The 12,776-nt window shown below is 46.2% G+C and overlaps 1 protein-coding gene across 4 annotated transcripts in view; it reads left to right on the top strand.

Annotated features, from left to right (window-relative positions):
* LOC147728937 (dual oxidase 1-like) overlaps window positions 1-12,776 on the top strand; it is a 992,769-nt gene that overhangs the window by 862,008 nt on the left and 117,985 nt on the right. For all 4 annotated transcript variants that reach the window (XM_086959175.1, XM_086959177.1, XM_086959176.1 and 1 more), the window contains one exon: window positions 2,921-3,099. In XM_086959175.1, coding sequence (XP_086815301.1) covers window positions 2,921-3,099 — 179 coding nt within the window. The remainder of the gene's footprint in view (window positions 1-2,920; window positions 3,100-12,776) is intronic.

The following is a 12,776-nucleotide window of genomic DNA, read 5'->3' as shown; positions in this document are numbered from 1 at the left end:
AGCCACAAGCACTTCTAATATCTTTGTGACCAGTTATCCCATCATTTCATTTCACTCACAAAATTCATCATTTTAAAAATTACTAAACATCCTGCTAGTGCCTTCATTTCTTTGAATAAATTAAAAACTATTATTGTGGGCAGTTGCTTCATATCAGGCCCAAGCTCTTTTAATGGTAAGACAAACAAGGATGAATATGGAAAGCTATGACTACTGGACCACATAAGAATAAAATATATTTGTAGCCAAACAGTATTATGCCATAATTCAAATTCTTTTAGCATTTCCCAAAATGCATCTGTGCTTTCTAAGGATGATTTGCTCCTTTTAAGCTGCATTATACGTTATTCATGTTTAAGAACAAACCCTCAAGATGGGGAATCCTACAATTTGATCTGGACAATTATATCCTCATCTGGATCAAGAGATGAGAATAAGTGAGAAACAAAATCCCTGTAACTGACCATGATCTGTTAGGGAAATTAGTGGGGTGCATTTATCAGGTGGTTGACAAGATTCTTAAATTGACCACACAATGATATTAATAATCATTGGCTCCACTACTAGGGTGATTGGTATGAGCTCACAGGTTTGGGATAGACTGTTATGTAAGTATAATTGAGCTGTATTATTATATCATCATTTCCTTTAAGAAAATCTAGAATCTGAGAATGTTGCCTCCATGCTGCTACGTTCGAGGAAGTGACCCTGGTGTTTATATCTAAAGAGTAATAATAGGTGATCCACATAGATTCAGTTATTTAGTGCCACTAGACTAGAATTTTTTTTATCTTTGCAAGCTATCTATTGAATGCTGTTCTCATTGATATGTTTTAAATGTTAGAGATTACCGCCTCATCTGGAATAACATAGCCCCAATTATTTTGGTAATGTTTTCTTGCTCCCCCACTTGAAAACGTATGTTTGTTCATCACACGTGCCACACAATACTTATCTTTTGTGCATTGAACGCAGATCATTGCCACCAAGCATTTGGCCAACTTAAATACCCGGCCAGCCTGTTCCCTTTTGCTGGACTACGCGGTTTCACTGACACTTACTCATAAATCATAAACCCTGTGTAGAGGTTAATGGATCTTTGATGTCGACACAGATGTAAGTAGCTGAAGTCAATATAAATCCTTATCAATTATCCTTTTTTTCAGTTCAGTCAATAAAGAGAGTTAAGGTGAATTAAATTGTTTTATTAACAGATTGTTTAGTTAGCCATTATTGTATTAGATATCTTTAGCCAACTGTCATCATCAAAGGTTAATATAATCAATCAATCGATATTTTATAATAAGGTGAATCAAAATGTTAATCAATAATGCTATTGATACAATAATAATGCAACAAGCTTATTCCATAAAGAAACTCTAATCTAAATAAGTGTTAGTTAAATGCAAGAAGGAATAAAAATGTGCCAGTCTAGATACCCATGAAGGGTCCTGATGAGGGAATCGAGCATAAGCATGAAGCTTTAGCGTAATCAGCTGGAAAGTATTCTCAGCTCAAATAACAGCAGATCAAGAAAAGAGCTAGGACTTCTAATGAAGAGATGTTTAAGAAAAACTCAGTAAAGAGTCTCCTCTTAGGGAGTCCGGGATAAGGGAAACACCTACTGCTCTCAGTCTAAGAAAACAAAAGCTGAAACTAGTCTAGGAACACGCATTAATTTAAACATATATTTTCAAATGTTGCAACATTAATATTCATTCTTCTTCATGTTGACCAATAAGGTTTAAGCACACTCCTGGGAAAAGGTTTACTCCCTATTTTCTCACCAAAGTACAATTGTCTTTTAACCATGTGTCATTAAATACTGTTCACATCCTTTCTTGTTTCCCATGACTTCTTCCCAACAATAATCCTCCCTGTCATCTGTATCTTTTGTGGTGAGAACCTTACCTCAGTCGTCTAATAGTAGCTTCTGAAATTGCAGTGTCTGCAGCAAAGAGAACAAAAACATCTTGCACAATGGTTGTTTAATGCGAAAAACAATCATTTTACTATTAATGTCTTATTATTCATTCAAGGAGCCTTCAGTTACGTCAAGTTAAGAATCCATGTTTCATTTCTATGTTACAGACCTATAGTTTTTGAGTATGGCTGCCTACTACAGTTTTTGCATTTAACTCATCTCATTTTTAAAAGTAAACTCTTCAGATTGTATTTTTAGTAAATCATTTTGCAAATAACTAAATTTGTGTCAGCACTTTAATGTAGTAGCTTTAGGCGAGCTGCAGGGGGCTTAAGGTAGGTATGTAGGATGCCTGTCATTCTGTCACCATACTAACTTTCCTGCTTCCATCAATGTCAGAAATTGCCTCTACAGTGATGTATGTATGTATGTATATGGTATTTCTATAACGCAAACCTATTCAAAAGGCATCAGCGTGCTTTGTATGGTCAAAGACAAGTATAACATTAGCGAGTATGAAGAGAGTAAGTTGGGTTGTGCACCATTAATGCATTGGTATGTAATGTTCTTTAAAGAGGTGCGTCTTCAACTCTTCCCTAAATCAGAGCAGTGTTAGGGTGGTTCTGATGCATACGCGGATGTTGCTCCAGATCCTGGGTGCATAGTTGGAAAAGTCTTGTTTTGTGCTTTTTATATTTGTTAGTCTGCAGTCTGATGGTGTACAGGCAGCAGGCGTGCTGAGATCGTTCAGTAAAGCACTATGATTCTTTCACTAATGATTGAGAGCCACAGCTCCTGTGTGTTCTCAATGCCAGATTTTGAATAATAACTAGGTGCACTGCTGCACCTCTGTCTCTCTGAACATCTAAGGAGCAACGATGCACATGATATAAGTAAATTACAGCTGTTACTGAGCCAGAGTTTATTCTAGGATATAATCACTGTGCAATATTGTGTATACCGCTGATCACTCTCACGCGTCTTCTTCTCTTCCAGGGCTGGGTCCTCTGAGGCTCACCTGTACACCGAGGCCAGGAAGGACAAGTACCAAAAGAGCAAGATTCACCAGAAAATCCAGCAGTTCAAGCGCTTTGTGGAGAACTACCGGCGGCACATTGTTTGTGTGCTCATCTTCTATGGCGTGTCCCTGGGTTTATTCATGGAGCGGGCATACCGTGAGCATTGGACGAAACCATTATGGAAATATATCTCATGGGTGGGAGATGGACCTTTCCAGTCCTCACAAATCTCACTTGTAGAGTGCAACTCTTGCTTATTCTAACTTACTATGTGATGGTATTTCCTTATTCTAGAGCATATCGACTCAAAGTAGCTCTTTCAAGGCGCTGCTTGTTTACAGTAGGACAGCAACTGTGACGTAAAGCAAATTTTTTACAATCACAAATAAACAGACCCCTTTATATCTCTTGATAACAATATTTTGTCAGGATTTCAGAATCTTTATTTAATAAATTTCCCGGTATAGTCAGTGAAGGGTAAATTATATTATCTTTCTGATTGTTCTCTTCTTCCATGGAGACATCTATCATATTGCCGGCTAAAATTATCAACATGAATTTCATTGTCTCAAAATCGCTCAGTAGATAATTATTAACTCCTATTCATTCAAGAAATGAATAAAATGATGATCTACAACAAATAGTTTTGTCTCAACTACCCTTTCACCTGCATTGCATATAAACCATAATACAAATACCCTTCAAATAATGTTTGTTGAAAACATGTTTCTTGTATTTACATCCTGCAGAAACACATTTCTGGGTAATCGAACTAGTGATTTAGCTATTGTCCTTTTTCAATTTCCCAAACATAATACACATTTGCCGCTCTACCCCACGTCCTAAATAGCTTTTCTTTTTTACGATTCTAATGTTCAAATAAAAAATTGTAAGTGTTTGAACTTGACCCATTAGAAGCAATTGTGTCAATAGACATTCTGGTTTAAGGATTTTCACTTCTTTCCATTTTTGCCACCCACATTTAAGTAATTAGGACACATATAATAACAAAGTCATGCAAACTTATAGTGGGAAACAATTCAGAACCTCTCCAAGGTGTGCCACAAGAATTACCAGTGAAAATCAGCTACACTAAAAATGTATCAGAAGGATAACTAATCTCCTAAATCTTGTGTGTTGCAGTAATTAGCAAGTTTCTATGTGAAACTTTACTTCCAAGCAGGCATCATCAAAGTTATAGGGCAATCTCCTCCGAAAGGCCTATTGGCTTCAACATATGCTTTTCTTTATCAAAAAGCAGTGTTTTGCGAGCTTCAGCCTGCTATTCACAATATACAATAAAGGGCAAATAGCTTTAACAAATATTTTTATAATCATTAAAAGCATGCCCAGAGTCTTGCACAGTAGCACGAGGCTCTAACTAGAGTGCGGAATAATTCAGCCAGATCCAAAGTGATTACAATGGAGTCTCCCTCTGGAGCCACAATTATAAATCAATGGCCAGGCCTAAATGTAACAAGGTTAACATAGAGTAGCTCTTTATAGACACATATAGAACATTTGGCCGGACCTGGGGCCTCATTTAGAGTTTGGCTGGGGAAGCACACAGCTGCAAATTGATGGTGCTCTGTGTGCCAAACTCACAGTGGCACTGCTCTCCTTCACCCGTCCCTCTTTAGTGCTGGGTAACAGTCACTCTTTTTCTCCACCTGGGAACCAGGTAGAAAAAATGCACAATGGCCCCAATGCGCAGTGAGAAAGAGCATTGCGCATCAGTGATGTTACTTTTTGTTTTCAAGAAACAATTTCACTTTGTGGCATCAAACATGGTGTCCGCTTGGCAAGACATCTGTCAGTTATTTCAGTAGAGCTGTCACAGTGTCAGCTTGGTTGAAGGCTTAGAGATCTCTGGCTGCCTGGAGATCAAAATATGGTGCACTATCCTCTGAAAGGGACAAGTAGGCCATGGCCTGTCTTGACCTGGCAGACCAGCGAGCTGCCTGGCACATGCTAAATGCTATTTCTCCCTCATCCTACAAGCATAACCTCCAATGTAAGGCCTCTGGTTCTGCCTGTCACCCTGATCTGAAGTGCATCAACTCCACAGCAGTGCCCCACAGGTGCTGAATGGAAATTGACACTCCATTCTTGCACTCCTAAGTCACCTGGTCCTTCATCCTCTGGCAGGACGATATTGTAAAAAAAAAACACAGAAAAGATGACAGAAGGAATGCTTGCAAATAGTGTAACTACTGGCAATCGCTCGGGTAACATTTCAGCCCATTGTTCAGCTGCGGTCCGTGCAGGTAACAGCAGTGGGGCGGTGGGGTCGTGTAAGGGGGGATTCCGAGGGACGATGCAGAGGAACAATTAAATAAATAATTACTTTCCCTCTGCATCGTCCCTCGGAATTCCCCATTACACTGCCCCACCGACCTACCGCTGTTACCTGCACAGACCGCGGTTGCCATTGTTTTTTGCCCACTGCAACACTCCACCGAATGAGTACTGACACTACTCCTCATGAGAAAAATCCACCCCGATCTGCCAGAAGGAGCCTGGTCCAGACAGGGAACATAAGCAACCCCAGACTGGTTTCAGCTTTGTTAGGTGTTATTTGTGAGGTATAGCTAGGATCCTATGGCACAGTGAGAAAGGGACCCACATCTGGCAAACCCTTGGCCACCTAGGGCATTACATCAATCACATAACAGGTGATGGAAGGAATGCTTAAAAATAGTTGAACCAATGTTAATCCCTCAGGTGCATTCCAAGCGATAATTTTTCATCCACTGTGCCTACCCCAAGCAATTGCCAGTGGTAAGACCTATTGCAAGCATTCTTCCTATCACCTTTTGTGTGTTTGAATTATCCCACTATGTGGCTAGTGGTATGCCCAGACATGGGTCCCATGCTCACTGTGTCACTGGAACCAAACTACACCCAATGGAAAAGCCCTGTTCAGGGCAAAATCAGTTACTTAAAACATGATCAAAACGTGGCTTTTCTCTAACCTCTAGGTAAAAATCTTTCCCTGCATGCTCCTGTCAGTCTCAGCGCTGGGAGGCCCCTCTGCTGGGGCAGACATAACCTTTATAAGAACTTATAACATATAACATAACATAACTCGTGTTCTTTCAGGGAGGACCTTTCGTGGCAATTTGGGCTAGACTGTTCCTATTGGAACAGGATCAAGACTGATTTGCATACGGCTGTGTCCAAACTAAAGTGGCATGCTTGGCAAAAGAATAATAGGTTGGAATGCTGCCCTGAGCGATTTCTATTGGTTAGACTTATTGCAAGCTTTCCTCCTAAAGCCTTTTGTGTGCATAATCACTGAGTTCAAAAACACAAATCTAGTATTGGATCCTTCAAGGCTCCTGAGCTGGTCCTGTCACAACAGGAGTCCACAGATAGGGCCACACTCCATTAGGATTGATTCAGAGTCAGGGAAATGGTACCAGCACTTCTGGAGAGTTGGAGACAGTCCAAGGATACAGGTCAGGAGAGGGTGCACCTGCAAAGCTTTTGACAAGTGTTGACGGTTGAGCTGATCCTTCATTCTTCATTTAAAGCTACTTCTCAGTTTATGCTCCCTGTGCTGGAATGTATTAGTGTAGGCTTGGAATTCTGCCATTGGACAGACAGCCATGGATGAAATAATTCACCTCTGACAAACTCTGACCATATATGTGAAATCTACACCCAGAAACCTATATATGAGGCAGCAACTCTACTGGAAATTACTGGAAGCTGCTGGAAATGACTTGCCTTTTGCTGCTCGCTCTTTCAATAACTGAAAACACCACAAATTATGTATGCCATGAACGATGCATTCCTTTTCAGTACACAAATGAATTATAATAAGCTATTTGCATTGTTATTCATCAAGCTACATACGTTTAGTTTGGTGCCATCTGCCACAGTGCCATCTGTGTGCAGATGATGTAGAGGCATACAGCAGTTTTTCTCCCTCAGCCTACGTGTTTGCACATAAGTTCACATGTGTTTCACGCAGAGTGCTCGAACCCCTCATATGCCTTACCTACAGGCAGCTGACCTTATATGAAAAGTTGGAGTCTTGAAGTTGCTCTTCCGAATTGTAAAGAGTATTGCTGTGAGTGATACACCATTTGGGAGTGTCCTTCTATAAGACTTTAAAAACCAGAGGCCCAAAGGCAAAACTTCTGAGGGTTCTCATAAGTTGAACCCACTTTGCTACAGACAGTCTCTGATCTTAGGGACTGTGCAATGTGGTTTTAGTCTACCATTTTTGGTTGAAGGCGAAGAGGATGAATGGAAAAATAGCAGTTTGAGTGAGGTTATGATGGTTTGACACAAAGTCTCACTAACCGAGGAAGAATAGATACATGTGACACTGGAGTTGAAAATGTCAACAAGGTGAAGTAACTAGAGATTAATGGATGACATCATCTTGAGGGTTTAGATTATGATGTGATCAAGTTACATTCAAAGCGAGGGCTGATAAAAAAGGTCTTAGTTTGTCCTTCCTGAGTCTGTGTCAAAGAAGCATATCATGGGGTTAGTAGATGAAGTTGATTTGAGTAGAATATTACAAGAACAAATAGTCCTTTTAGAGTGTGGTTACTTATGTTCAGTTAGAGGAGATAATGAAAAATTGTCATGAAAATGCTGAAATTGAAAAATGAATTTGATCAATCAATCAAAACACTTGTAGAGCGCACTACACACCTGTGAGGGTGTCAAGGCGCTGGGGGCATGGGGGGTCCTGCTAGTGATCGAAGAGCCACGTCTTGAGGAGTCTCCTGAAGGCCAGTAGGTCCTGGGTCTGACATAGGTTGGTGGGGAGGGTGTTCCAGGTCTTGGCGGCGAGGTGGGAGAAGAATCTACCGCCGGGTGTCGCTCTTCGGATGCGGGGTACTGTGGCGAGGGCGAGGCTGATGAAGTGGAGCTGGCGGGTGGGGGTGTAGAAGTTGAGTCGAGTGTTGAGGTATGCCGAGTCGGACTTGTGGAGAGCTTTGTGTGCGTGAATGATGAACTTGAAGGTTATCTTCTTGTTGACGGGGAGCTAGTGCAGGTCTCTATGGTGGGGTGTGATGTGGCTGCGGCAGGGGATGTTGAAGTTCAGATGCGCTGACGCGTTCTGGATGCGTTGCAATCGCCTCAGGAGCTTGGTCGACGTTCCTGCGTAGAGGGCGTTTCCATAGTCCAGCCTGCTGGTGACGAGGGCCTGGGTGACTGTTCTTCTTGTCTCGGTGGGGATCCATTTGAAGATCCTGCGGAGCATTCAGAGGGTGCTGTAGCAGGATGAGAAGACGGCGTTGACCTGTTTGGTCATGGAGAGGGTGGAGTCGAGGATGACCCCTAGGTTGCTTGTGTGGTCGGTGGGTGTCGGGGCTGTTCCTAGGGCGGCAGGCAACCAGGAGTCATCCCAGGCAGAGGGGGTGGAGCCGAGGATGAGGACCTCCGTCTTGTCCGAGTTCAGCTTCAGTCTGCTGTTCCTCATCCATTCGGCGACGGCCTTCATTCCTTCATGGAGGTTGGTCTCGGCGGTGTGAGGGTCTTTGATGAGGGATATGATCATCTGGGTGTCGTCGGCGTAGGAGATGATGTTGAGGTCGTACTGTCGGGCGATGTAGTCGAGGGGTGTCATGTAGATGTTGAACAGCGTCGGGCTGAGGGAAGAGCCCAGGGTACGCCGCAGATGATTTTAGTGGCCGTGGAGCGGAAGGGGGGAGGCGAACACTCTGAGTTCTGCCGGAGAGGAAGGATGTTTTCCAGTCCAGGGCCTTCTCTTGGATCCCGGCGTCATGTAGGCGTGTGCGTAGTGTGTGGTGGCAGACCTTGTCAAAGGCGGCTGACAGGTCCAGGAGGATGAGGGCTGCTGTTTCTTCGTTGTCAAGCAGGGTCCTCATGTCTTCTGTGGCTGCGATGAGGGTAGTCTTGGTGCTGTGGTTGCTGCGGAACCCGGACTGGGATGGGTCCAAGATGTGGTTATCCTCGGGGAAGCAGGTCAGTTGTTGACGATTTTCTCAGTGACCTTTGCTGGGAATGGAAGCAGGGAGATAGGTGGGAAGTTCTTGAGGTCCTTGGGTCTCTTGAGTAATGCGTTGATCTCGGCATGCTTCCAGCTTTCTGGGAAGGTTGCTCTCACAAAGGAGGTGTTGATTGTTTTCCGAAGATGGGGTGTGATGGCTGTGCCGGCTTTGTTGAAGATGTGGTGGGGGCATGGGTCCAGTGGTGATACGAAGTGGAAGGTTTTCATGATCTCGCTGGTTTCCTCATCATTGATGTTGGTCCAGGAGAGCAGGTGGTTGGTGCAGGTGGTGGTCGTGGGGGTGGTGATTGTCGGGGTAATCGTGGTGTTGAAGCTGTTGTGGATGTCGGTGATATTGCAGTGGAAGAAGGTGGCCAAGGAATCGCACAGATCTTGCGAAGGCGGAATGTCGTTGGTGTTGGAGCTGGGGTTGGAGAGATCCTTCACGATGTTGAAGAGCTCTTTGCTGTTGTGTGCGTTGTTATCCAGGCAGTTTTTGAAGGAGGCCCTCTTGGCAGTTCCAATGAGTTAATGGTATCTGCTGGTGGCGTCCTTGTGGGCTGCGTAGTTGTCCAGTGTTCGTTCGCAGAGCCAGTTCTTCTCCAGTTTTCGGCAGGTTCGTTTGGAGGCCTGGAGGTCTTTGGTGAACCAGGTGGCTTTCTTGCTGGTGTGGTTGTTGGAGGGTGTCTTTAGCGGGGCAAGGGTGTTGGCACAGTCGTCGATCCACTGTCTAAGGTTGCGGGCGGTAGTGTTGAGGTCGGTGGAGTCGGCAGGTTGGTTCTGGGCGAGGGTGTTGATTAGCTGGTCTTCTGTGATCTGGCTCCAGCAGCGTTGGGGCATTTGTTGGGTGTGGTGGTGTGTGGTGAGTTTCCTGAAGGTGAAGTGGATGCAGTGGTGGTCAGTCCAGTGGGGTTTGGTGGTGTGGCTGAAGGAGACATGGGGCTTGTGGTGAAGGTGGGGTCCAGCGTGTGGCTGGCGGTGTGGGTTGGTGTTGTCAGGAGCTGTCTACGTCCGAGCTTGGCGCGGTTGTTGATCAGGGTGGTGGAGTTGATGTCGTTGTTGTTCTCTAGGTGGAAGTTCAGGTCCCCGAGGAGGATTTAGTCTGTGGAGGCGAGGGCGTGCATGCTGATGAAGTGGATGATGGAGTCGCTGAACTGTGGTTGGGGTCCGGGGGGTCTGTAGACAAGGGTTCCTCTGAGGGTGGTGTTGGGGTTGGTGTGGATCTAGAAGTGCATATGTTCGGCGGTGCTGAGGGCGTCGTCGGTGTTGGTCGAAACTCTGAGGGTGGTTCTGTGGACTATGGCGATTCCTCCTCCGATGCCGTTGGTATAGTCCCTGCGGGTGATCTTGTAGTCTTTCGGGATGGCTATGGCAATGTCGGGGGCTGAGGTGGGGTTCAGCCAGGTCTCCATCAGGAAGTCGACGTCTAGGGAGGTAGAGTCGAGAAGGTCCCAGAGTTCGATGCCGTGTTTGCAGGCAGAGCGGGTGTTGAGGAGGATGCATCTGAGGTAGTTGGTTTCTTTTTTTGGAGGTTTGGTTGGCCGGATGCTGGTGAAGCTGCAGTTCCGGCAGGAGAAGGGTCCGAGGGTGCGCTTTGGGGAGGCCTGGAAGCAGGTGTGTTTTCGTCCAGGGTTGAGTGCGTGGAGGGTGCTGTCATCGTAGTGGAGTCGGACATCGTGGCGTTAGCGGGGGACCGGGGTTCTGGTGCTGGGCATGGTCCAGGCGCAGATGGGCTTGCCTTAGGGGCTAACAAACAAACAAGTGTGGAGGGTCGGGGGGAATATTTAACGACCTGTCTGCTCGCTCCCCAATGGTCAGACCAAGCCAGAGGCACCGACGGACAGAGCGGGGCATCATACTCCCGAGCGGTTGCCGGGTGACGTGAGGTCTTCACCCACACAATGCTGGGAAGAAGACATCCTTCTTTCCCTCAAGTGGACATCGAACCGTTAAAGTTCCTGGTAGATATGTATCCTTCTACTAGTAATCTTATCACTTTACACAACAATTGTAGTTATGGTTGCAGTAGCTGATTTACATTAGGTCCTGAAGAATGCCGGGGTAAAACCCCTTTTGGCTGAAACATGTTGACCATACTGCACACAGCGCCATATGGTAGTCGTTCTACCAGGCGCAGTTTTTTATCTCTTGACACACCGACTTCTGTTTAAATGCTCTCTCGGAGTCTGTGTAGTCAATTTTATTTATCACTTTCTCTTTAGCACTGCACATTATTTAGTCCACTACATGGTAAACATGCTTGCTAGTTTTCTGACATCCAGCTTTACACCGGCACTATATGGCCGGTTGTGATATGGATCGATCTGCAATTCCCACGTGACGTAAACTCCACCGCAAGGGTGGTCTGATGTGTTTTGTACTAGCCTAGTGTTTCCCATAACCTCCAGCAACATTGGTTCACATATGAAGCCTACTGTTCCTGAGTCACTGTTATGGTCACACACCACTTCCAGACCTGTTCTGCTCTCTTGTGTGTTTGTTCTTGCCTTAGGGGCACCTTCCATGCGGTCTCAGCATGGCCGCCATAAATGGAGAGGTGGGAGGGAGGTGCAGCTGGAAGGCGGGAGCGGGGTGGCCAATGGGGGACGAAGGGTCGGGTCGCAGGGGAAGAAGAGGCGGGAACCGGGGATGGGAGCAGGTGGCGTGGGAGAGTAGAGGTCAGGGGGACAGTGGAGGGCAAAACACAACTATACAGTTATAAGTGGCACAAAATATACAGAGAGAAACAGTAACAATCAGGAAACAGAAACCAAAAAAGAACAAAAAAGAACCAACAATGGGCAGGCCGAACAGGTGGAGCTGTGCAGTGCGTGGAGCGACTTGCCAGGAGGCAGGCAGATGATCGCACTCACTGCCGTAGTGCGGCCGCCATAAATGGAGAGGGGGAGGGAGGTGCAGCTGGGAGGCAGGAGCGGGGTGGCCAATGGGGGACGAGGGGCGGGGCCGCAGGGGATGCAGCAGCCGGAACCGGGGATGGGAGGGGGTGGCGTGGGAGAGTAGAGGTCAGCGGGACAGTGGGGGCAAAAAACAATTATACAGTTATAAAGTGGCACAAAATATACAGAGCGAAACAGTAACAATCAGGAAACAGAAACCAAATAAGAACAAAAAAGAACCAACAATGGGCAGAGCCTAAGCGGGCTTCGTACCCTGGCAGGAGCAGGCTGAAAGCACTGGCGCCGAACAGGTGGAGCTGCGCAGTGCATGGAGCAACCTGCCAGGAGGCAGGGAGATTATTGCACTCACTGCCGCCACGAATGGAGAAGTGGGAGGGAGGTGCAGCTGGGAGGCGGGAGCCGGTTGGCCAATGGGGGACGAGGGGGCGGGGCCGCAAGGGACACAGTGGCGGGAACCGGGGATGGGAGGGGGTGGCGAGGGAGAGCAGAGGTCAGGGGGACAGTGAGGGGCAAACAAATATTATACAGTTATAAAGTGGAACAAAATATACAGAGCGAAACAGTAACAATCAGGAAAAAGAAACCAAAAAAGATCAAAAAGAACCAACGATAGGCTGAGCCTAAGCAGGCTTCGAACCCTGGCAGGAGCAGGCTAGGAGCCCTGGTCCAGAACAGGTGGAGCTGCGCGGTGCGTGGAGCGACTTGCCAGGAGGCAGGGAGATGATCGCACTCACTGCTGCAGCGCGGCCACCATGAATGGAGAGGTGGAAGGGAGGTGCAGCTGGGAGGCGGGAGCGGGGTGTCCAATGGAGGACGAGGGGGCAGGGCAATAGGGGATGCAGTGGCGGGAACCGGGGATGGGAGGGGTTGGCGAGGGAGAGTAGAGTAGAGGTCAGGGGGACAGTGGGGGGCAAAAAACGATTATACAGGAATAA

The sequence above is a fragment of the Lissotriton vulgaris genome, chromosome 2_2 (genome assembly GCF_964263255.1).
Source record: "Lissotriton vulgaris chromosome 2_2, aLisVul1.2, whole genome shotgun sequence".
NCBI classification, from domain to species: Eukaryota; Metazoa; Chordata; class Amphibia; order Caudata; family Salamandridae; genus Lissotriton; species Lissotriton vulgaris.
This window is presented reverse-complemented; position numbering and strand designations above follow the sequence as displayed.